This window comes from Astyanax mexicanus, chromosome 1 (genome assembly GCF_023375975.1).
Source record: "Astyanax mexicanus isolate ESR-SI-001 chromosome 1, AstMex3_surface, whole genome shotgun sequence".
Classification (NCBI taxonomy): Eukaryota; Metazoa; Chordata; class Actinopteri; order Characiformes; family Acestrorhamphidae; genus Astyanax; species Astyanax mexicanus.
Window position 1 is genome coordinate 49759098 of NC_064408.1, and position 27176 is coordinate 49786273.

The 27176-nt window shown below is 37.7% G+C and overlaps 1 protein-coding gene across 1 annotated transcript in view; it reads left to right on the top strand.

Annotated features, from left to right (window-relative positions):
* The window catches only part of gabrr1 (gamma-aminobutyric acid type A receptor subunit rho1), a 62464-nt gene extending 35874 nt beyond the window's left edge, over window positions 1–26590 (top strand). The window contains exons 5-10 of the mRNA XM_007255209.4: window positions 3812–4035; window positions 15940–16022; window positions 16537–16677; window positions 19195–19347; window positions 21266–21462; window positions 23531–26590. Of these exons, the coding sequence (XP_007255271.2) occupies window positions 3812–4035; window positions 15940–16022; window positions 16537–16677; window positions 19195–19347; window positions 21266–21462; window positions 23531–23830 (1098 nt within the window). The 3' untranslated portion in view covers window positions 23831–26590. The remainder of the gene's footprint in view (window positions 1–3811; window positions 4036–15939; window positions 16023–16536; window positions 16678–19194; window positions 19348–21265; window positions 21463–23530) is intronic.
* Window positions 26591–27176: the final 586 nt, after the last annotated feature.

Genomic DNA, 27176 nt, shown 5'->3' on the forward strand with positions numbered 1-27176 from the left:
GATTGAATTTTGGTCACTTGCCTTTAAGGTTTGTGTGTGTGTTCATTGTTTTTCTCTTTAACAAAACACTTAAAATATAGAAAAGCTTAATGTAGTAGTAGAAGGGCCTCCTGGTATCATATAAGCCATGTGTCCTCATTGACTAAATTTGCCAAAATTGCTCAATAGGTATGGAATGATGCAGTTAGCGGTTGGCGGATAATTTTGTAAATTCTAAAAGCTGGTCAGATCTTATGATAATATATTGAGAGCTAATACAGCTCTGCATGAAGTCACAAGACAGCTGCATAACCAATTGAATTCAGTGTTCTAGAAAAAAATCTGAAATTGTTATTTAAAATAAATTTTTATTTTGAAAGTGCACCAAAATCATGGAAAGCACCACCTCTCGGGAGTGCCTTTCTATTCCAACTTAGCTAAAGCAATTATCTCTGCTTTTATCAAAAAGAATGTGCGTACGCGCTACCAAGAGGGGGTGCTTTTCATGGCGGGGGTGCATATTTAAGCACTACTATGAACCCTGTACAGTGAACAGTGGTCTGCTCCATATTCTAGCTGTTGCCAATCTGGTGATTTTTAATGCGTTTTTTCCTATAAGAGGCTGTAACTGCTTTAGCATAACCTTTCAGAGTGTTTATTTCAGAGGGTATATTATATATTCAGTGTTCTCAGTGATATTAATATTGCATTTACTTAGTATATATTAAACATGATCTAAGCCCTGTATAGATTTTTATGTTGTTAATGTCAGATGTAATGTTATTATAAACATAACAAACACATAAACAGGAATAGCACATATAAGTTACACTTTAAACAAATAATATAACACTTACTAATCCACATTCAACAGGATTTCAAATGTTTTTTATTGCTGTCTAAAATATTTTACACAACACGGTAAAATATGGTACTTCAATACCCTGTTGTTTTACTTTGCGGTATGAACATTATTACACTGTAGCTCCTGTGGATTTGAAAAAGAAGTTAAAAAAATAAAATATTCCTCTATTCAGTTTCTAAGGGTGCTGCAGAAATCATTTACTTTAGGCCACAAGGTTCAAAGGCTTTGTGGCCTGAGTGACCAGTGCAAATTTAAATATTTCTCTGCCTGAGTTCAAAACTAACCGGTGAATGCTAGAGACACACAGAGCTCACAGACTTTTTCAGCCACTTTCTGCCCCATGATGATTCATTGAAAGACAATCCCACGGACTGGCCCCAGGCTCGTGCTGTCAGTGGATGTCAGAGATAACACAATGCTAATATGTATGCACATATTAAAGACCTTATGTAGCTCATCTTTCAGTATCATACCTAGATCATACTTGAGTTCAACCAGCAAACTTCAAACAGCCAGCCTCTGTGTACAGTATAAAGGGCAGAAATAAATGTACCAGTACTGAAAATGTATCGGTGAGTACCAGAATATTATAGAAGCAAACACCACCAATACTTTAAGAAAGTTAAAGATAGGAAGAGGATGACTTCTACAGCAGGATAATACTCCTCCACCCAGATAAGGGGTTTTCCATTACCTTAACATTTGTCACACTTGTCTGCTCCTCTCACGCCCACAGACCTGTTCTACTTTAGAGACTTCACAAATCACACAATTCACAGATTTGTGTATAGTCAATCCTTCCAGCCAATCAGAGCCAGTTCTCATGTTCCCAATACACTAATGCTCCACACCTGTTAGCATTAGTATTATACACCAGTTTTGCTTGTCAGGTCTCGGTTTTGAGACCATAAACGAGCAGTCTTGTGTACTCCGTGATAAGAAACAGCCCAAGTTTGGACTCCCATGCTTGGCCAGAAAGTATTTGGTAAGTTTGGCTCGCGAGTGCATACTCCTGAGGACGGGAGGGAGCAGGACTTTTATTCTGTAATTGTGTACTTGATGACTTTACCTTCCAAGGGAAGCGAAAAAGTGTTGTTCCCAAAACGTAGGAGCACAATTTCAAATGCTTTTTAATAAATAAACCACATTTCTGAAGTCTAAACCACTATATTCTCCCCTAAAAATAACTCGTCAAAACTTCCAGGAATGCACGCCGATACTGCTGCAAGGTGCATTCTGGGATATTGGACTGTCAGAGGTCCACACAATCACCTTCAATGCATCCTTGATAATGTGGAAGGAGCAAGAACTCATCCGGTTATTTGTAGTGAACTTGGCTAACTGCGAACTTCTTAATGGAACAGTACTTGGGCTGCGACTGAGGACGATTCCAGAGTCCACAAGAACACAAGTACAGTAAAGAACACAGCTCGAGAAATGACCCTGGTCTTGGGATTCTAAAGCTACAGCCCTGAACATAATGTTTATACCAAAGCCACTCATTTTTACGTTCACCCACTTCACACTTCTGCACATCATATATTAACTTTTACAGGCCGATCCCAAATCACTCCCTTCACCCTACACTATCCCTCAAAGTCTACTCTCTGATGACATCATCAACATGCAGTACTATAGAGGCGAGAGACCTACAGGACACGTGGTTTTAAACACATGGTTTTTGAGACGCAGCCATCTTTGCTGCCTATAGCCCCCCTCGCACTGCACTCTGCCAGTAATACAAACAGCACACACAAAATTAGAGTTTTAGAAAACAGATCAGCCCGAGAACACAGTGCTGATTTAGGTATCTCTCATTTTAAAATGACAGCAGTATTAGTAAAATTAGTTATATATTCTGATTTGGACTAATTATCATTTATATTTCTTTCAGTATTTTGCTTTAGTGAGCAAAAGTAAAAGTAAATTATAATTTGGATACTAAACATTTTTAATAAATGGCATTGATACGAAGTCTAGGTCTTGACTCAGACTTGACTACTAAAAGTCTTGTCCTTGACTCGAACTCAGCTCTAGCGGTCTTCACTCTGACGCTACCTGTTACTTTGTGAGGTAGTGTTTATTCTGTAACTTGCAGAGTCTTTATCTGTTTGTTTGCATGTCTGAGTTTTGGCTCCCTGCCTGTTTTTCTGGTTCTCTGTTTCTGTTTTGCTCCTTTGGACTTGTTTCATCCAGACCGTTTTGAAATTTGATATATTTTAATAAACTCAGTTTTTACTCAAGTCTGCAACCATCTGCTCCATCAGCCCAACATTACAGCAGTTTATGTAAGACAGTCCAAGAATTTCAAGATAAGAACCCTGTGTGGAATTTATTGCAAAACCTAAAACTGGTTAAATCAAACAATGTATTTAAGTATAAAAAGATCATTTGAACTCCTAAATATGAGGGTGGTAGTATCATGGTTTATCTGTCCATTAACTAAAGCTTAACTGTAAAAAAATCTATAGAAATGTTGTGGAAGGACCTAAAAAGCTTAAATCTTTGTAGCAGGACAAAACATTGCCCTCGTTTCTTCCTATACATTTATGCGTCCCCTTTCCTCAATGGCAGCCCTCATTCTGTCAGGTAAGAATTAAACCAGTCTCATGGGAATTTCTGTCAATTTAGCCCACTCGTCCACAAACTTTATACTTCATGTCCAAGCAGCGCACAACACTGACACTTCTGCATACAGGATGGAATCGGTAGGGGGTCTGTTCCTGACTAGTTCAAAAGATCATCAGGGAACACTGGGACCCTTTGACTGACAGCAACACTATACCTGAATCCTAATTCTCACTCAGAAACAGCAGGTGGAACACTGTACAGAGAAGCTCAAGCTGAAATGTGCTTCAAGTTCATGGAAGGGTCGTCTAAAATTGACTGGAACTCGAAAGTGACGAAATCCTAGTAAATTACTGTATGTAAGGTAAGCCTACTATAACAGCTGTTACTCTGCTGCAGGACTTCACCATGACCCTGTATCTGAGGCACTACTGGAAGGATGAGCGGCTGTCCTTCCCCAGCACCACCAACCAGAGCATGACCTTCGACAGCCGTCTGGTGAAGAAGATCTGGGTCCCGGACATGTTCTTCGTCCACTCCAAGCGCTCCTTTATCCACGACACCACGACTGACAATGTTATGCTCAGGGTTTATCCTGATGGAAAAGTTCTCTACAGTGTGAGGTATGTAAACTTTAAACTACTGTAAATGACACTAGTTTATACTAAATATACTAAATAGCCTAAAATACACTTTTGCAGAACTACATTTTAAAAGTGTGTACAGATGTCACATCATCAGAACGTATGCAGCATTTTAACTTATTGAGCTTTACACTGAAAGTGCTCTTTTTCCAGTTTGGTTGCCAAATATTCAGTGAATCCATAGTTTTGCAAAGATCTATTCAATACACAACTTGATATAAAATAAAATAAATCAGGTCATAGAATATAAGTACCGGGGTATCTGGTTAGAAAATACCTTGTTGTTCTCAAAACATTAACAAGTTACAGTCTAAGTTTAGATCTAAAATTTGCTATTTGTGTAAAATACGATCCTCGTCGCTCTACCAAATTGACCTTAGTCCAAATGACTATCCTGCGTATGTTTGATTACGCTAATATCATATACAGAGCTGCTTGCAAAAGCCTTCTCCAGAAACTTGATGTGCTTTATCACTCAGCTATTCGGTTTGCCATAAATGCTCCTTTTAAAACACATAATTGCTCCCTTTACACTGCTGTAAGATTTGCTATTTCGCCATTGCTACATATTCACCATTCGATCCACTGGTACATGCTTATTTATAAAACTCTTTTTTTTTTTTTTTTTTTTTTTTTTTTTTTGTGTCTCCTCAGTTTATATGTAGCTTGATACATTATTCATCTTTTGCCTATAACACCCATACTGCTCAGCGCATCATGCTACCATCCCCAAAATAAATACAGTACTTGGTTTGTCGGCATTTCAAGCTGCTTTCAATTGCTGCAGCCATAGACTTGAACTCGCTACAGAAAACATTAAAATAGGATCATGTTATTTCTTAGTTGACTTTTAAAAAATCTATTGTGGACATTTTAAATGACAAATGTTGTTGTCACATGTCTGATATTGAGATAGATAGATACCCCAAGGGGAAATTCTAGACATCCAGCAGCAGGTATGTATAGTACACAAAGTTACAAAAGGATAAACTGTAACAATACATATAAATACAATAAAATAAAAAAATGTGCTTGTGTTTTTCAAGAGTCTTTTTGCTTCATGCCAGGCTGCCATTGTAAATAAGAACGTGTTCTTAATGACTTGCCTGGTTAAATAAAGAATAAATAAAAAAAAATCTATACACATTGTCAAAAAGCACCAGAAGGAATCAGCCAACATGAATGAAACTTGAACCATGGTCAGTGATATAGGTCTTCATTACAGGCATCATCCAACATTGCATCCTACATCTTACAACGCATAATCCAGTGCACTGTTCCATAAGGACAATGTTTGTATGCATACTACTGCCATCTTAAGATCTTTGCTTGGAAACCCAGGTACTGGCTAAACCTATCCTCGATTGAAAATAAGGATGGTGGGATTCTATTGGATGCCCCATCAGCACTCCACTCCTACCAAAAAATCTACAGGAACTTCAAGAATATTCAAGCTAAATGGACTGAATTATTATAGGACACCATTAGGAACCTCTACAACTCCATGCCGAAATGTATGGCATGAACTACAGACTACTTCTTCTTTATGTGTAGCTCAGTTCATATGATCATGAGTTGCCCATGTCAGTCAAAATGTTTTTATAATTTATTGTTCCTGGTAACATTTATCTTCCAACTGAATAGCATTGCAATCTGACACTTCCTGCTGTATTTTTGCAGGCATTTGTTTTTTGACGATGAGTGTAGTCATGGTAGCTGAGGTGTATGTCTCTGAGAGTCTATTATGGGGAGGAAAAGGATAACGTCCTCTAATATTTGTCTTAATTCTGGTGCCATAGAGAGCAGCTCCTTCTGGATATACTTTAACTGTCTTTGTTGTAGTTTTTGACATGTGATGGGAGCAAGAACAATGAGAGGTAATTAGCTTGTTTCATGTTGGGGCGGGACAGACTTTTATATTTATGATGAGGCTGACAACATGATGAAGTGTCATCAGCCCTGTTTGGGCAGTAGACATTATAGCGGTTCCCAAATTGGCTTGATTAACTTTTTCAGCCACAGCCAGTCCCCCGCAACAATAAAAACTCCATCTGGGTGCACAGTTTGTTGATTACTGATTGATGCTCTAAATTCTTCCATAGCTAACTTAGTGCATTAGTGTTAGCAAGGACGTAAACTGCAGGCACAAGAAGAGCTGAGGATATTCTCTGTAAATAAAAATGTGCTGCAATGATGTTACAGCTCTTAAGCAATATACCAGTATTAAGCAATATCTGTCTTCTGTAGAAGATGCTCGTCTGGAAGTCTGGGATAAAAAAAAAGCGAGCTAAAAAGCTAGTGTCTGAAGAAGCAGAGAGTCTGCGCCTCATGTTATGAATCCACCACCCACCATGTCTGTCTAGGTACTTTTGTTTATCTGTGTAATATGATGAACATGTAAGTCCCAAATGTAAAACACTGCTAAAACACTCTACTACTCCGGAGGAAACATTTTACAAGGTTAGATTGGATTCTTTTTTCTATTGATATCCAGGGCAGCATTTTGTTCTGGTATCAGCCTGATTTCAAAAGCCATTATTGGATTGGAGCCATTGCTAATTATTAAAATGTGTGTTCATCCAATGGACAAGAGAAATGTGACTCCAGGTAGATTATTATGTTTTTCAATATGCTCTTATTGCCTTCCTTATACAGCATTCAAATTACCCTAGAAGTCGGTTGTTGGTGCTAGGAATAACTTCACACCTAGGATAACCCTGTTGCAGTTAAACATTAAAATAAATGTACGTGATTACAACACATTTCAAAAAAGTGTTAGCAAAAACCGTTGGAGTTTAAACAGCTGGTTTGACAGTCGTTTTCTAGTGTTTTAAGGACCTAACCCAACTATGTCCCACTTTTTATGCCCCTGTTTATCATTGCTAGCATTGCCCCAGGTTAACATAGTAAGTGATGCCATTTGCAATATTTTATGCATCTAAACACCAGCAAAAATGTCCTGTAGAAGAGCTAATAAACTTTTTATGATGTGCATTGCAGCCATCTTGGATTCCAGGCTCTGAGTTGGTGAAGATCTAGCTCTCCTGACTTTCAGAGTAGCAGATCTTTGGAGGTGTTCAAGTTAAAATTTGAAATTTAAAACTAGTTTAGATGGACCACAGCATTAGTACAAGGTAAAATATTTCCGGTCTTTTTCCGATTTTGTGAGCAAAATCTGTTTAGAATGATGTTAATTAACACTGCAACACTGAAAAAGCATAGCAATAAAATAGAAAAAAAGGTTATTAACAGATCTCTGAAATATTAAAACCTCAAAAAATGTGAACAATGATCCACAGGCCTCAACATTGGTAAATTAGGCTACAAGAATGATGTCTGAATGACTTTCCTCTAATCTAGTATAATTTAAAATGGTTTAAGAATCTAAAATACTTTCTAAACAAACAACTTTTTTATATTTGGCTTATAGCTGTACAAAAACACATACACAAAAAATACAACAATACGACTATGCATTGCACAATCATTAAATTGAAATGGGTCAACAACAATAACCTAATTTACAATGACTTTGTAAATTACAATGACAAGTGGAGGACACCTGTGGGCTGCGTGATTATACATTTTTTTTAGCAACTTTTTTTAAAACACAGTTTGATTTGTTACTGCTACTACTTTGTAATGCTATAAAAATAGCATTAAAAAAACAGACCACCACGTCACAGACCACTGACCTAGCCCGAGTTCTGGTTGGGCATCAGTTGGGTTCGGGCTTGGGCAGAGAATCTTAACTCTAGTACCAAGGGCTGTGCTCAGTTGTTAATTATAAGAAAGCATGGTTTATAACTGTCTAAATACACACAGTGTATATGTAAAAACCTATATGATTGGGCATTGCAACCTTTCATATTGAAAGATTATTGACCTATTGTTCGAATTATGATGTATCTGGCTTGATACGTCATAAAGAAGAAAAGGAGATCCAGTCTAAAAATTGTAGTTCCGTCAGATTTTATTCAAAGAATCTTCTGAGCAAAACAGTTTTTGGGTACATCAAAAATTGAGTAAAAGATGATTGAAAAATGAATTGAAATAAAAAGGTGAAAATAAGAGGAAAACCCCAAAGGTGAGAAAAGTTTGGGTTTCCAGAGTTCTCGGCTGTGTGAACAGGACCTGTGGCTCTGTGGTCCATGCGGGGAGAAGCTCACCCCCTCCCAACTCTACTCCTCTACCTAGACAGTCGAGGCCAATTATACAGGCATTCGCATGGCCTTAGTCCAATAGTGTGTGAGGAGCCTCCTCACACCCCCCCCGGATCCTGATCTCTAAGCGGTTATTCATCATATTTGCAGCCGAGAAGTCTGTTACCCCAACCTTATCAGACATAGTTAACCATTCTATAGATTACATGTACAGAAACTCATGGTTTTGCTGGAAAAACCACAGTATCTCTGGACACCTGTGGAATCAACCATGCTATCTTGCAAGAAAACCGGCCTCGTGCTTTAAGCACAAGGACACAATATACGTACATTCTAAGTCACAACGTGAATCATCAGGAATCATGCTAAATGCTGGAATAACCTACTGATTAAGTTAAATGCTGATTTAGTAACACACAGATTAACCCTTTAATCAATGAACAATGAACATAGTAAGACAAAACTCCTCCGTATTCTTACAATATTTATGGCAACAAGTGATATTTTCCACAACCTGAATATCGAGTGCTTCAAACTGTAAATGTGCAATTTGAAATGTTTGCATCATGATGAATAACAGTGTATTATATATGATAAGGTGGGCAGTGTCCTGAAACCTGGAGAACCAGCCTTAATATACAACAATGTACAGATGAGGAAAGTGAGAGAAGCAGCAGTGTGGTAGATTTTCACCCACCTGCTTCTCCTACTCTGGAATAGCAGGGGAGATAGCGCACTTCAGCACAAGCCTGTGAAGTACATGTTTGAGCCTTTGGGAATGTGAAGGTTAGGTAAAATAGAAACTGCTAATAGGATGGCTGTGATTTTTTTTTTAAATGAAACATATTATATTCCAGCAGTATAATTATTTAGTCAATTTCCTAATACTAACCACCAAATACTGTTATAAAATCATGAAGATCTGCTGGTTATGTGGTGTTCATAAAAATTTGGTTAAACAGATAAGAATGAGGACAAAAGCATCCCTTTACATTATATAAGTGTTGTTGAACTAACTATGTTTTAAAATGAGCTGAAAGCTTCCTCAGACAGGAATGTTTTAATTTAACAGCAGCATTATAGTTCAATGCCACGTCTTTGTGTTTAGACTTTACCTTAAACAGCAGTAACTGACTTATTCCTGATGACCTAAGAGCTAACAGGATAGTTCTCTCTTTTAGAGTGAAGAGAAACAGTCTTAGTTGTAGAAAAAAAGTTGTCAGTTCTTACTTCTCTTCTGAAGTGAATATTATTCAGCTGAGACTGAGGTGAGATCAGTCTGACCTAACAGAGCAGCATGTGACTCATTATTTGAAAGAAATGATCCAATTAAGATCTTGGGTTTTCTCACTTTGATCGAAATAAAGTGAGAAAACCCAAGATCCTAATTGGATCATTTATTTCCTCTTGAATCAGTTAATTGCCACTTTTAGTACAGGTGTGTGTAGACCTAATGCAATATAAAGAAACATTCGGATTAATTGCCAGGCTTAAATGGTCGTCTGGTTGGTGGAAACCTGTCGTGATTAACTATTTTTTGAGGAATGGATGATATATTGTCCAATAAATAAATTAGATAAACCTAGATATTTTAATTTTTTAATCAGAAAAGGCCTGAGTAAAACCTTGTAGCTTGGTGTATTTCTGTGTATTATTAATGCACTGGTCATTGTGTGACTGGCTAAAACATTGGCAACGTTCATTCTCTTGTGAACAAATGCACGTGAAAACACAATGGGTGATATTGCAGGAAAGCATCCCCACAGCACAATACTGCCACCACCATGTTTCATGGTGTGGATGGTGTGTTCAGGGTGATGTATAATGTTTCTTCATATGCATGTGGAGTTTTCCTCCATAGGTAGCGTTTTACATTTAGGCCAAAAACTTCAACTTAGGTCTTTCGCCGTTTTGAGGTGAGTATATCGGATATCCAGTGCGCCTTATGTGTGAAAATAGACCAGAAAATAGATGTTCATTGATAGCGTGCCTTATAACCCGGTGAACCTTATAGTGCGAAACATACGGTACTTAATTTCATAAAAATAAAAAAAAAACAATTTGTAATTTTCTTTTCACTTTACAGATTACTTGCTACTTTGTTTTGTTCAAGTGGTATGAATACTTTTTCAAGGCACTGTAAGGCACTATACTTACACATAAAAAGATGGTTAAAGGGGACATGAAACACTTCAAGTATTTAGTATAATTCACAAGATGTATTTTCACTCTAACTAATTTTAGAAGTTTAACAGTTGTCAGTGAAGCGGAATTAAAATAATAAGCAATCTAAATGTCATTTTTTTAAGTAAGGGCAGCGCCATCTTGTCCCAGCGCTGAACGTGACGTCACGAGGTTGGTTCTCGAACGCCTCACTACTATAATCTATGAGAATACCGTAATTTAGATCCTCAATAGATCATAAAATCCAAACCAAAACTCAATGCAGAGCGGGGGAGCACTTTTGTATTGTCCCTGTGTGTAGTAATACTGGTAGTAGTGAAATTTAATAGGGTGAGGAATGAGAAATATTCACTTTCACTTTCATACCTTCAGCGGGAGCTCGCAGCGCTGAAGCGTGAGAATCCTCCGGTTAGCCGCAATGCTAGGGGTTAGTGGCGAGCACTTTCTAGACCAGGACTATGTGAAGGAGAGGGGTTTGAGTCAGGAGCATTAGCGCCGGATAAATAAGCTGCAGTCCGAGGCTTTTTTCCTCCGTTTTTTATTTTTCCTCTGATCAGCTGAGATGTACAGACCGTCCGAATGGGTAACGTTACTATGAGAGCAGCAGCTGTGAGCCGCACGGAACGAGAACACCGCGCTCACCCAGCAGAGCAGCGAGAGGTACCGTTACCGAGAGTCTAGATAAAATGACAATTTAAAGAGAACATAGCTAGCGTTAGCTACTTAGCTAGCTATCTTATTATAGCTAGCCAACGCTAGCTAACACTAACTAGATGAAGCTAAGTACCCAGTAAGCTTTCTAACTTCTAAACTGAACGGTTTATCAACCAAACAGTGCCTTGGTGTTTCAATATCCACTTAAATCATGTTCGTTTCATTCAGTCTTAATGAACTCTGGACTTTACATGTTAAATAGCTAAATGTATATAAAATAGCTGGTTAACGGGATGGTAGTTACCTGCTTTGGACGCGCTGCAGGGTTCTGCACGGCTCCACGTAGAGAGAATAAACACTCCCAAAACCCCTTGCTCTCAGAAAAGCATCTGAAAAGTCCTGCTCAGGTTTATACAGGAAAGATCTCTGAGCAAATGCTCCATGTTAGCCTAGTTCAGCTTCATCTTCATCCATAACCTCCACAAACAATAAGCGCTTTTCCTCTAGCTATATGCCTGGGATCTTAAACCAACCAACCTCGTGACGCCACCAGCGCTGCACGGGCAACATGGCGGCGCCCTAGCTCAAACGTAACAAAAATAAATATATTATAATTTAGTGTGTAAACATTTTATATAAAAAAATCCCCCCCAAATAAATTCCATTATATATAATCCCTTAGAAAACTTGTACAAACTGAAATGTTTCATGTCCCCTTTAAATAGCATCAGAAAAGATACTAGTGAACTCTTTTATAGAACCCTTTGTATTTGCCTGTAATGTAGAGGAAGTTTCTGTGAGCTTGGATCAAAATGCAAAGGCTGTAGCTGAGACAAACAGCGAGCAAGAGAGAGACGATAAAAGAGAGAAGCAAGATTCTGGCATTTGCATAAATCTTGCTTCAGTTCAGTTTCCTCAGATCTGATTGTGCGATTGCTAATGCCAGATCTTCTCTATACCCCATTTTTGTACTACTTCAGAAATAGTTCAAGAGGTATCGGGAGGCATTTCCCAAACCGATTGCAGCCAAGGCACTCGAAGGGCATGCTGCGATCACTGGGCCGCTGGAACGCTTCTTCCTCATCGTTTAATCTTCTGAAGCCGTGTTGGAAACACAGCCGGTAACCCCGCTCTGAGCCCGGGCATGAAACAGATGCTAGTTTTTTAGCCGTCGCCAAATCATCCGCTGTCTCGTTACGTAAGAGGAGGTGGCGAGGCTTTGCAGCAGTCGACGTGTGACAAAAAAAAAAAGAAAAAAGTGATTCTATCCAAAATTCTGTCTGCCAGATCAAGAGAAAGCAGGCAGTAAACAGAGGACAGATAAGAGCGGGAAATTATAGCTGTCTAATAGTGTTTCCAGTGAGCTCGTTTTCATCAAGCAAATCAAACACCTTCCTGACAAACCACTCAGGACGCCAGTTAGCACTTGTTTTCAAAGCAATTCATCAAGCGTCCTCTGCCTGGATAATCTGTTTACAGGAATAAATGAGGAATGTGCATTTGCTCAGCCTGACAGTTTCATTGTTGTGGATTTCAAGTGCTGTCTGGCAGTGTGTGCTGCTCAAAACCCTTGTTGGAAGTGGGTGAGTAATTATCAGAGTGCTGAAATCAGAGAGCATAATCCACACGTTCTCTCTCTCTCTCTCTCTCTCTCTCTCTCTCTCTCTCTCTCTCTCTCTCTCGCAGAACCGCAGCTCATTAGTGCTCTCATAATCACTTAGGCTGTATACTGGGAGTGGGTCCGGTGCTCCCCCTAGGGGTGATATTGCACTTACTTGGACTTCAGTGAAGCAATATTCACTTGTATTCACTCCTCCACAACTTGTATGCACAGCACAATCCACTAACAGTGTAAATCTCTTAACCCTTAATATTGATGTTTCTATATTACACAAAAATACTGTGATTAAATACACAGAGTTGACTGAAAGAACTGTTTACCAAAAATGAAATATATAAGAAGTTAACCCTCTATTGCATATATTTGCTTTTTACGCAACAAATCAAATGTTTTGTTATTACACTTTACCACACCGTGCCGTATTTATGTTTATTTATTTTTAATTAGGGCTATCAACATCAACACATTAATGCATGCAGTTAATCTGGAAATTTTATCATGTTTTTTTTTTAACAAATTAATCACATGACAAAACTGACAGCCTGGTGACGCATTAGCAGTTTAATTAAGTGAAATAACAAAACAGCAATGCTTACTGTTGAGTTCAGAAGGTATATTACCTTTTATTTATGCTGAAGTTTATGCTCTCTCTCACACACCCTTGCATGGTCATGTGCATAAAAACACACAGCTGATGGCACGTTTCCGGTTTTCAAACAGTTGAATGTGGAATGCTGAGCTACACTAGCGTTTCTTTCCTCATTTAAAACTCTCCGTTAAATTCAGGAACTCAGCACATTAAAAATACCCTGATATATTATAATACAGTAAAATAAGTATCTAGTCAGCCAGGTGTAAATTACAATACACTGTTATTACTGTCCCCTCCCCGAAAAAATAAATATAAATATAAAAATAAAAAGTGGTTAATTGTGATTAATCAGAATTCTATTGGGATTCATGTTATTATTGTTTTTAATCGTTTGGGACACCACTATTTGTATTAAAATGTTACATAACATCTATATCCATTACAATGACATGTACAAGTGGGTCATAAATAAAAAATATGTATATGTGCACAAATATGTAAAGAAGTATATTTGGATGTTTATATTCTTACTATATTCTTGTTGTAAACCTGACTTTGGGCAACGCTATGCAGGTAGACCACTGCTTCATATTTTGGGTGCTTCCTTGCTCTTAAATATCTGAATCGAATGATCAGTTTGTTATCAAAAGTGAAAATAGAAAGTAAATTTTAAAAATAAAAAAATATATATGTTTATTCCATTTATGCCATAGATGATTATTAAGTTAAAACAGATCATCCTAATTTTCTAAGACTTTTATTTTGGAAATATATATATATTTTTAATTATAGGCAACATCAAATGAATGTAGTAACTTCTGAATCTTCTGATGAATTTCCAAAGTTTTTTTGCTTTATTTTTTAAGAAAAACTAAAATGTGCTTTATTTAGACTTATATTTTTTTATTCATGAAGATACAATACAATAACATACTGTAAATAAAGAAAGTAACTGAACTGGCTCATTTGTTAAATGTAACATCTCAATCAAATCACTCCCTGCCTTCAGACTAAAGCAAGCGATGACGCAGTGATGCAATTTAACCTCTCTCCATCCACCCTGAGCAATCTACCCCTGCTGTACAGCTTGTAGTGGTATTATTGGTTAAACTGCAGAGCGGGCGGTGATTGAAGGGTGCAGGGTATGACGGTGGAGCATCCCGTAATCCCACTCCTCTTCTACGACTGGATTAGGGGCTGTGTCGATGGAGTTGGGTGGAGAGGCCACGTGGGAGGGTGTTCTGGTGCGGATGCAAAGCTGGCTGATTGCTGAGGGGTTAATCTTCTGAGCCCACAGCTGCAGCTGTGTCCCGCTCGCTCACTCTAAACGTGGGCGAGGATTTCCTTTTTATTTATCCAGCCTGCATATGGACTCTGTACACTCCACAGTCAGCCTCTGGCCAGCTCTGTCCCGTCACCAGATGGATTGCTTCTGGGGGTTGCGTTCATTTTGATAACATACCGCTCATCAGCACAGGCTGGAGGTTTTAGCTTTTAGGCTGGACTGTGAATGAATCCCCTCCAAAGTAATATTTTACAGAAGCGCTAGTGAGGACAGTCTTGCTTTCCGGCTCTGACCTTCCTCCTAAGCCTGCATGTACAAATGCTACATTTCTTTACATCACCAGAGGTGGAATTAACATAGCATCATTACATAAGAAAGTTCAAAATGTGAAACTCATTATATAGATGTATTACACACAAAGGGATCTATTTTAGGCATTTATCTCTTGTATTGTTCATGATCATGGCTTACAGCTAATGAAAAGCCAAAAGTCTGTATCTCAGAAAATTACAATATTATGTCAATGATTGTGCACTTCATGCTTCCCTCTGCTGACAACTTATTTTATGCAGATGCGGATTTCATTTTCCAGCAGGACTTGACACACGGCCCACTCTACCAAAAAAATGCTTAAAATAGATCACTCTGAAATAATTACTGAAATAAAGTTTTTAATATCTTTTCATTGATATTCTATGTTTTTTTTAAATGCACTTGTATAGAGTGAGAGAACCTGATTAGATGATGATATGATGTACGATGATAGATAGTGGGGGCCATGATAGATTCAAAGTCACTTAGCAAGCAATTTATTAGAAAGTATAAGATGCCTGAATACAGAAGGACTAAACTAAATAAAGATACTAAACTTAAGGAATATGCAGTATAAGGCTTTGAAAACAATTAGTTAAACTGCTTATTATCCGTAAATAAAAGAAACAGGGCAGCTGTGTGATATCTGTATAATAATATGTATAATGATGACAAAGTTAGATTTTAAAAGATTGAACATAACAAGTACATATATAGAATTGATATAATAAAATTGGGCCTTAAATAGAACTTTGCAGTTTCCCACAAGTAACAGATGCCACAGAAGACGAATTTTGATCTTTTAAACAAACAGCAAACTACTAATGCAATACCCTTGGTGCCAACTCTAATTCCAGACACTTTTAGCAGTGCTGTCTCAGTACTGTGTGTACTAATTAAATTTCCCTATGTTGGTATTTTTACTAAATAATAATTTACAGATAGTTTGACATTAATATTGACTTTTGGGATCAAATTTAGTTTTTTTATGTATTTGAACATGTTTAAGGCAGATGGAAAGACAGCATATTTAATATGGTGTGTTTCTATGTGTGTATGTTTTTTTTTTCAGGGTCACTGTTACAGCTATGTGCAACATGGACCTTAGCCACTTTCCTCTTGATACTCAGACATGTTCACTGGAGATTGAAAGCTGTGAGTACCTAATTACATCCTTTTGATCTAGCAGTTATTTCTACAACCAGGTACTCAAGCTAATCAGATAATTAGTTGATTATCTTTGAGCCCACATCTATTTTACATGAAATGTAGAGATGCTTGGTGTTTTATATGAAAACACACACCAGCAAAACTGGTGCCACTTCAGTTTGTCCTCTTAATCTCCATAAATCTGGAAGCACAGAAAATTGTTTAGATTGAAAACTGAACTTGAACAGCCAGCAAAACCCCAAATTTACATACAGTTCAAATCTGTAAAGTAATACATAGTAAAAAAACTTTAAATTCAGTATTTAGGTTGGTGAGAATATAAAATAGAAGCTTTTTAGTTACTGGTTGTATATTTCCAGTAATCTTATCTCATTTTCTTTAGATTTATTTCATAGTTAGCACTCATTGTTATTTTAGCAGTATTCCTGGTAATTTTCTGGAGACTTTTCTTGGTTTGATCAGAGGTAGGACGATCCTGAGTATTTTGTGGTTTTTGCAGACGCCTACACTGATGATGACCTGATGCTGTACTGGAAGAAAGGGAATGACTCTCTGAAAACTGACGACAGGATCTCACTCTCCCAGTTCCTCATTCAGGAGTTCCACACCACCACAAAGCTGGCCTTCTACAGCAGCACGGGTACTGTTTTGACTGTGTCTCTGATTCGTTTTGACTTTCAGCTTCCTGATGGCCTGTTTTGCTGGCAATGCTACTGCTTTTGACCTTATGTGGAGAGACAGCAGCAAATGCCACATCTGCAGTCAGCTCTAGAGCTTTCATACGCTTTATTCTGCATGTCTAGAAAAAACAAGGATAGAGACCTGACATCCTGTGTGTTCCCTGCTCCAAAGCATATGATGTGACATAATTTAAAAATAGATTTTTAGCTGATGTTCAAAGGGTGCCGGAATCTATTCTATATTGGCATCGCATTTTTGTGACAGGCTTAGTGAGTTTACAGTATCATACAAAATAAATTCAGTGACCATTCTTAGTTTATTGACTGTCCAGTCAAAACAGCTATTCAGTTAATTAATTCCCATGATTTATCACTGATACCAGACCAGCCAATGTTTGGTTGGTAGAGTGTTCTAGGCAACTCCCTTGTGACTGATTCTATTTTAATTGGAGTTTAATTCCCAAATTGTGCAGTGTACATCACTGATAAGAATCCTTGTGCAGGGCCCCTAACTCTTCATTCACTGGTCTGTGTAAGCTGATTCATATACACTGGCTCTGGATTAGAACGACAGCAAAGTACCTTACATCTAAAAGTTAAGGTTTATATCTGAGTGGTTTCTTTATTTTACAAAGATTTCTCACCGATGTGGAACTGGCACCGTTCTGGTTCGTGAACCTAGTTTTAAAACGTTTCCACCAACAAAAGTATGTTCTGGAACCAGGAACATTCGTTCGCATTGGGAACCGAGGAATACTGGTTTCTTCAGCTCAAACCATGACTGTTTCTGTTCACCGGAACTGTGCAACACCCTCTGTTTATGACCTATGATGTGACCTTTTGACGGTTCCACTAAAACTGGTGGAAACCAGGGCTGGTTTACTGAAAAGCACCACAGTTCTTATAAGCCCAAACGGAACTGGTTCAAGAACCAGAGTTTTTTTGGTGGAAAAGCGCTAAGAGAGATACAACAAACAAATTATGATTTGCTGATGATTCTTGTATAACTGTCTTCTAAATAAAGGTTTCTGCATTTTTTCTGATTCTGAAAAGAGTAGAATTTGCATGCAGCTTTGCTCCCTCTAGGTGGGTAGATGGCACTCTCTCGCCACATCACTCTTAGTGATGCACAGCACAGGGCGTCTGTGAGCTGATGTACCGGAACCGAGCCGCTGCGCTTTCCTCCAAGTGTGCTGGCTGCTCGGCAATGCTGCATCAGCAGCAGCTCGAAAAGATGCAATGGCTGACTTCACATGTATCAGAGGAAGCATGTGCTATTCTTCACCCTCCTGGTGCGTTGGGGCATTACTAGTGATAGGGGGAGTCCTATTGAGTGGGTTGGGTAATTGGTCGTGTAAATTGGGGAGAAAATGGGAAAAATTTGAAATAAAATAATAAAAAAAGAGTAGAATTTGAATGTAATGGCTTCTTTGATTGGAAATTAAATAAATGAAGGTGTGCAGTAGAGCAGTATAAATAGTTTTCACTGTTACCCCTGTCATGTTATGACTACTTTGTTGTAGACTGAAATTATTTTTAGGATTCACAAATTCTGTTTTTATAAATGAGACCTGAAAGTGAGGTAGAATTTGAAATATTTGTTCCAATCTGGTTAGTGTTAATCAGATTAACCTGCAACAAGATCAGTATTGACAAGATTAACTTACGCTGGCTGGGTCAGGACCATTACCTCTAAGACTATAATCACCAAATCAGTGCAGTAGTGTTACAGTACACCCTCTAGTGGTCTATTGTTAGATTATATACATAATCAGACGCACACATTTAAACAAACCTTTAGATACTAAATTTTGGATTTACTGATTTCATATTATATGTGAGTTAGACTGTATGTACAGGAAATGGGGTGAATGAACCAGTGTAAGTGTAAGGAATGGAGAGGGGTTTTCTTATTTTGTTTGTTTCTTTCTGTCTTCTTTGTTTTGTAGTTTTGGTAACTGTTGAACTAAGTGGGGAAAAAAACTGAAATTAATATAAAAACTATATTCTATCTTAGTAAAGGCCCTGTAAACTAATTCACTGTTGCTCTGACCCACACTCAACTGTTTTTCATTTTCTTTTCAACTCTTGTTTTTTTATTCACTCCCATTCATTGCTGGCAGGATCAAATCTAAGTCTCCCTTTTGTCCCACAGCCACCAAACTGCTTGTACTCTTTCAATGCAGGTCCAAAAGTTCTAATTAACAGCCATTCTGTTTTCTACTGATCTGTATGTTGTTGTTTTCTGTGAAGACATTCTGCGTTTTACATTACATAAAGCCACATTAACAGAAACAGCCCATGCAAGACCAGGGATAAAAAGGTGTACAGATTAAAAACAATTATGTATTGAAATTGTTTATAACTGTTTCAGATACATAAAGTTGTAGAAACAGTTTTATGCTGTTTAACTCATTTGATACTGAGTTTTATTTTTTTTAACTAAAAGCTCTTCTGTTTTAACTCCTCTCCTCCAGGCTGGTATAACCGTCTGTACATCAACTTCACTCTACGGCGTCACATCTTCTTCTTCCTGCTGCAGACCTACTTCCCTGCCACTCTGATGGTCATGCTGTCCTGGGTGTCCTTCTGGATTGACCGCCGCGCCGTTCCTGCCAGGGTGCCTCTGGGTAAGAGACACAGACTTTTAAAAGATGAAAAATGGCTTAGATGTCACTTTGCTAAAAGCAAAGGGATTATGCCCTTTTCACACTGCATGATCTGTGTCTTGGAGGATCTTTTACGCTGACAGGATTAACTGTGGACTGCAGGAGCAATACTGTGTAGGACTTTCACATTTCATTACCTGAATGTTTCCCCTGGTAGAGCGCTGATCTCTAAAACTAATCCTATTAAAATATAGACAGACAGCTACCAACCACGCAGTCACAAAATGATTAGTATAGAGTGCAGTTCATCAGTAATTGGGCAGTGATTCAAGTCCATCACAAACTAATAATAAACCTGATTGGCTGAAAAACATGAAAACTTTTTTTTTTAAGTAAGGCTTTAATATTTCAGTGTTTGTTTTAGGTGAGTGTTTGTAAAAAGACATGTCTTGTGATGTCAAACATCTGAAACGATCATAAAGAAATAAATGGTTTTATGGTTATTTGTAGGTCAAGCCTGTTTAGTTGTAAACCATTGAAGGTAAATTTTCTTATTGCTCCTCCCAGTGGTTAATAATATATTAGTAAACTGCATATATGTTACTTTTATAGAGATACAAGGTTTTGATCAAACAGCAACAGTAAGTTAAATGAATGCTTGCCTAGATAATGAAATGTTTTGTTTTATCAGTTTATTTGGTGGCATTGCATGCTGCAAGATGAGTTTTAGGGCGTTTTCACACCAACACTATTTGGTCCGGTTAAACTCTTAGACTCTAAGCGCAGAGGCTGCAGGTAGAACCTTTTGTTAGCTCTCCTGTGTGTGAGCTATTAATAACACACAGGTGTCTAAGAAGCAACTGAGCTGTGAAAAGGTTACTTATGTTCCACAGAAGTGGGACAACTGTGTATATAATAGAAGCTTTGTGTTTCCTAAATTATAGTAAAAAAGTGGAAATTAGGCCTGACATGAGTTATAGTTAATAGTAGAAACCATATTGTTGCAGAAGCAATGTATGAATTTTACCAGTCAGGTTGTGAGGAGCAGTAAAGCCACTCTGCTGAAGTACAGCATTATACAGGAGTTTCAGTTTAGTTCTCCAGCAGTATTAGCATTAGCCGCTAAAACAAGTGTTAAAACAAGCTACGTGGGATGAACCGATATCTAATATCTAATATCGCCCTGGTTTACCGGAACGCTCAGGGTTTCTCAGTGTAGTGGTGTCAGGCAGCAGTTAGGTGGCATTAGCGGTTAGCTGCTAATGCTCCAAGCCTTAGAGGCAATCTGGAAATCTAAGCTTATTTTAAATAAATATAAGTGCTTTACTCACCCAAATAAACAGTTTTCAGGAGAGAAATCTGTGTAGTTTAATATCCAGCGCTCGTTTGACTTGTCTGACTCGTCTGAAAATGTTTTTTTAAGAATTAAAGTTTTGTTTACTTAGCTTAGCTTTACAGACCTGCTGAATTAGAAGGGAAACATGGCTACACTGCTGTTCCTAACAAGTGCCGCTTATAATGCGCCTAATAATCTGGTGTGCCTTATGTTTAAAAAAATAGATCAGAAAATTGACATTTGTTCATAATGTGCCTTACAATGTGGTGCACCTTATAGTGTGGATAATACGGTAATAAAAAAAACTAAGCTGAATATAAAATCAGTATAGGATGTTTTTTTATTGCAGTATTAATTAGCAGCACAGCACATTTACACAAATTGTATGGACGTTTTTCACAAAGATCCGATTTGGCTTGTATTGGCTGATACTCAACATTCATAAACTCTGAACTTCACTGTACATTATATGTTTGACATATTTTTACACATTTTTAGAGCCTTCCTCCAATTAAATAATTCATACAAAGTATCTTTTGTTATTCGCCAGTTGTTTCCATCTGTCGAGTATACTATAAGTACAATGAGCTTATTCTCTTTCAGGCATCACCACGGTGCTCACCATGTCCACCATCATCACAGGAGTGAACGCCTCCATGCCGCGGGTGTCCTACATCAAAGCCGTGGACATTTACCTGTGGGTCAGCTTTGTCTTCGTCTTCCTCTCTGTTATAGAGTACGCAGCTGTCAACTACCTGTCAACCCTGCAGGAGCGTAAGGAGAGGAAGCTCAGAGAGAGGGTGAGATTTCAGTGAAAGCTGCACTTCTTGTTTTCTGGTATTGCAATTTCTGAAATGCTGAAATACTTGTTCTTTCATCACTATAACCTCTGATTAAAGAATGTCATCCTTATTGAAGCTTATTGAGCAGATATTGGCTGTATCTGTCTGTCTTGTTTGTACTTTACATCAGTAGTGTAGATGGATGTAAGCAGTGGGAAGTGAAAGCTTTATGCAATATATGAGATACAACTCTAGGTCAGCATCCAAGTCTTAGATTTTCACTCAACAGAAGTTGATAAATATTTTGAAGATGTCTGCATAGATATCATATGGCCTACACTGCTCAACTTTACTTGGTTTTGAACATCTGGGTATTTAGTACCTGGTTTGTTTTCCAACACCTCAGCTCCCCCCTGAAATGTAGCTGATTACATCAAAACTGTCAAAAGAAAGGTTATACCTTCTCAAAGGATCACAATGTAATTAAAACGAATGTGATCACTACTGTAGCTTAGAACCAGGGTATAGCTGCTACATGATTTAAGGTGGAACGTAAAAGTGAATTATGAAACTGCCTAATAGAAAGGCAACCTCAGCCTTGTACGTTGGTCTTCCGTTGGTTGTTGACAGGACGAGATGACGTATTAAATATTTGATATGCTCAGATTCGCCTGTACCACGATCCATAGGCCGGAAATCAAAGTCTGCACCCATTACACACACTATTTACTCCAACTGCCGACACAAACTAACCAAAAACTCTCCTTCCAATTGGACTGTTGTGTGTTCCAGTACTAGGTTTAAACCCTCACTGGAAAACAAGCCCTTAGAGGTTTTGATTAAACTGGCATCCACTATTAAAGAACATTTCATATTAAAGAACTTATTTGGTGGGCAAAAAAACGACTTTACACAAGTTCCCGCCTTAACCCAAACATAGACATATCTGTCGTAGACATAGACATACAGACCTATTCCAAAAAGTTTGAATATCATGGTTGATATTGATTAATTTCCATAATTCCATTCAAAAAGTTACATTTTTATAGATTCAGGGTCCACAATTTAAATGATTTCAGGTATCTATTTTTGTTTATTTTTACATAATTTGGGCTTCCAGCTCATAAAACCCATGAAAACAGGAATTAAAAAAAATTGAATACTGTGAAAAAATAGGATCACATCAAATCAATCAAAATAAGGTACTTTAAAAACAATATGTCAATACTTCATTGGAAATCCTTTGCTTTAATCATTGCCTCAATTAATTATGTAAAATTAACTAAGAAATACTTTAAATCATTTAAACTGTGGGCCCTGAACCTAAAATCTATGAAAGTTTACCTTTTTGAATGGAATTATGGAAATTGATCAACTTTTCCACGATATTCTAACTTTTATAGGATGGGTCTGTAAGTGGAGGTATGAAACAGTGATATTTACATAGTTTGACACATCCATTGTCCATTTTCTCAGCTCCTCAATGATTTACCACTTTGTGTAGTATGAGTAGTATGACTCAACCAGACACAGCAGTGCTGCTGGAGTTTTTAAACAGCGTCCACTAAGTACCTAGGTGCTCCAAACTGTGGATATAAAGTAAATGGCAGAAGCTTATATATTGCCCACAAGAGGCTGTTGGTCTATTCTTACTCCAGTAGTGAAAGTAAGGTGTTTGTGTCTGTCTTTGGGGTCCGTACAAGAAGAACCGTGTAAAAGGAGGATAATAAAGTGTGCATAGAAAAATAAGGACTACAGTCTGAAATTATAGAACTACCAATTGTCCTCAGGGGAGCTGAAAATCAAGGAGGTAGTGAAAATGTTGTGCTTGATAAGTGTATAAAAAGGTGGCCAAATTTGCTCTAAACAATGTGTTAAGACATGAGTTTCAATTATCTACATTTAAAGTAAAGAGAAAATCGTGGTAATTTGATGTTTTATCAAGGTAGTCCTCAGATTTTCCTCTCTGAGGACGTGTCCCAATGCAACCGTGGCACAGCTGGCACAGCGGCCTCAGCTAATGTGACCCTAATATGTTAATAATTATTACAAAAATCCCTGACAGTTTTTTCACCTGTGTTTACAGCTGCCATGCACGTGTGGGATGTCTCACCCGGGCCAGATCATGATGAGCAGCAGCTACAGCGAGATGGATGCCATGACCACGGGTCACTACGGCATGCCGGAGATGAATGGGGACAAGCGCGAGCGAATCCTGGTGCAGCTGGCCATGGACAAAGAGCAGAGCAGTCACAGCCAGAGCGGAAACACACGCTCCTACAACAGCATGTGGATCGACACCCACGCCATAGACAAATACTCACGGGTGATCTTCCCTGGAGCCTACACGCTCTTCAACATCATATACTGGTCCATCTACTCCTAACGGCTCTCGCTGGAGCTACTGCGCAGCACAATAGAGATGTCCTGGAAGCTTTCAGACATTTTAACTGTCTGTAATGGAGGTCACGCTGGAGAGTGCTAGACCATTCTGTTCATTCAGTCCAAGTCAGAGCACAAGTGAAGCAATGAAGCCAGACTCTCACAACATTACAGAGACTCAGAGACTTTATCCACCTTCTTTTTTACACTGAACAGTTCATAGGAAAGGCAATGATGATACATGTTTGACTTTATTACAATTTCATTGTAAAGTTGTGCATGAGAGAGACGTTCTCATTAGTTAGTCTTTGATTAGACTATATTCACACTACAATGGGAGATCATTTTTTAGGCATTTGCATTGATATTGTAGTGTATGTAGAAGCAGTTGTATGTCTGTATATATTTTTTATTTTTTTTTAGTATACCTCCAGGTAGGGCTGGGCGATAAGACCAAAAACGCTTTTTTCCATGCTGTTCGATATTGATAATCATTATTATAATACTTTTGCATATAAAACATTTATTATGTGCATTTGATTATTGAGGTTTCAGTAATATGTTAGAAGAGTCAACATTTTCAATTTAATTTGTGCTTTTCAATAAATTAATAAAGTGCTATATATAATAATAATTAGTAATTAGTGAAAGAAAAGAAAATGAAACCAATGACAGGCAATATTGTTAATTATAGACAAAGGGCCCTATTTTACACCCTTCCATGGCAAGTAGTGATGCTCTTTGCTGTTACACCCCACCAACAGTCTGTTTTCACGCCTTCCACCTGCGCTAATGCACGTAGTGGTCTGGAAGTGAGTTGTGTTCAGGTAAATTACTGGTGTATTATTGTCCTGGCAATAGAAAACACAGGTGCACAAAGGGAATGGCAAGTGACTGATTGGTTTATTTCATGTTCTGGCCAAAACACACCCATGATTAATTAAGAGAATTATTACACGCTTTTTGCGAGTTTTGAGCTGTGAACAGCGTATTTTTCCCCGCTGTTACGATAGCAAAGGCACACTGACACATCCTACATCAAGCTACCCAATGTGTTGGCATATAGATAGCTAAAATAGGGCCCAGTATGTCTGTCAGTGTGTATTTCAAAGTCAATAGCACACACTGTTAAAAGGACAAACTGCATGCACACACATGCACTATAGGTCCAAATAATTGTGAACACACCTTCTAATGATTCAATTCATCTATATTAAATTGCATCCCTTTTTCATACAGATGTGCAGATTGACTAGTCTCTATTCATAATTATTGCCAATAGAGTAGGACTAATGTCATGTGTGGGCTAGAGGGGTATAAAAACTTTATTGATCTGTAGAGCAGTGGAACTGATTTCTCTGGAATGACGGTGCTCCATATAATATCTATTATGATTTGGGATGAGGATGGTGATCACGCAAGTTTCTGACCTCACTAATGCTTCTGTCACTGCATGCAATTAAATCTTCACAGTGTATAACACAGTATAACAACGCAACAACACTACAATTAATTAGAACATAAAGGGATCAACAACTGCGGCCTTTTTCTTTTTAATGAATTGTTAAATAAATAGCTAACCGGCTTTCCTAACTGTTATACTGGTTTTAGCTGTTCTCAGTAATTGGCTAGCAGGCTTCTCCCTCCCCACTGAGCATGTAAAATAGTGCTGAAGTAGTTACTAAATCTGGGAATCATTATCCAGAAATACCTTGTGTGAATATTATCAATATCGAAAAAAATATGTTTTATTTTGATAATTGTCATTAGCAGTGTATCGTCCAGGCCTATCTGCCGGTGTGCCAGATGACATTTCTGTGATGCATTCTGTATAGTGTAAATAGAAATGTGGAACACCTCAGTGGATGCATGGGACAGTTGTGTTATGAGTCCAATATGTTGCAGGTCTTAAAGCTATGAAAGTAAGTTAACCTTGCTTATCCTAGTGTGAAAATAAATTAACTGTGGATTTTTTATTTATTTATAGACACTTGTAACATACAGCATTTGATGTAATCCAAATACCCACTGAAAGGAGAGTTTTATAATTTCTGCAGAAACACATGGTCAGATAAAGCCCTTCAGAATGGTCTGAGAAATCTGAGATGTTTCATTCCTCTTAAAGTTAATACATGTAATCACTATAATTACCGTGGTTAAGGTTACAGTTAGGGTTAGATATTATCTTGAGACTTATAGATTTTTATTAATTGTATTATAATGGAAATCAGGAAATCTTCTGCCTTTAAAGCTGACACGAAGCCCCTTTGATTTAGATGTGTATTACTGTTGTAATGTCCAAATTTCAATTTGAAAAGTATCATACTTAAGCAGTTGCACCAAATACATTATCCAACAGAAGTTCTGTTGTGTACTGTATGTACTTTGCTTGTTTATATTTGTGAATACATTGCCTAAGAGATATTGTCATATAGTGTTTTTGTTTTAGCTATAAGCTATGACCATGCTGTTTTAGGAAAATTAAAGTATAATCATATGACCATGCATGGAGTGTACTTAAATACACACAGCAGTGTTCCTTATAAGCTGGGAAATATTTATTAGAAAATGAAATGGTATTAAATGTCTTTCATTCTTTTTTTTCATTAATTCAATTGTTTTTCACTTTGTTTTATTTGGACTAAAATGTGCATTTTGTATATACCCTGGTCAGAATGAGTCAATTATGGAATTATGATAAATGTTGAAAACTGCACCAGTGTCTGTATGGTAACAATGTCTCACTAATTGAATTAAACCTTCTGTTGCATTCTTAGCCGTCTCTGAACTGCAGTATTGCCCTGTGATTTAAAAAGGAAGCAACTACTGCGAGATCTTGTAAGTGTTGTTTGTTTTGTTTTTTTATATATATTTTATAGTGCTAGTCAGAGGACAACTGTTAACTGACCTAAACTGAATTTGCTGGCGGTGTTATCCTCCATAACTTAGATGTCCAATAATATTGTGTTGCTGCAGTTTGAGTTTGGAGTTTCGGTTGGCTTGATTGAGTCCTGGATTGAGTCAACTAGTGGTTAGACATCAAAAACAACTAATACTGAGGTGAAAAAAAAACACAAGCAGGAACTGCTGCCGATTGGCAGGAGCAATTAAATGGTATTTTTAATAACACCTAAAAAATAAAATGACTAAGCAGGAGTTTTAGTGAAGGTAATCCAGGCTGGAACAGTATTACCATTAGCAATTAACTGTGCTAAGTGGTAGCTCTTTTGCTGTTCAGAGTTAAGTATTACCGGCCTCTAGTCTGCTACTAACTGCAGCTAGCACTGCTAGAGTAGCATTAGCATTACCAGCTAACTGCCCTAAGCGCTAGCTCTTTCACTGTTCAGAAA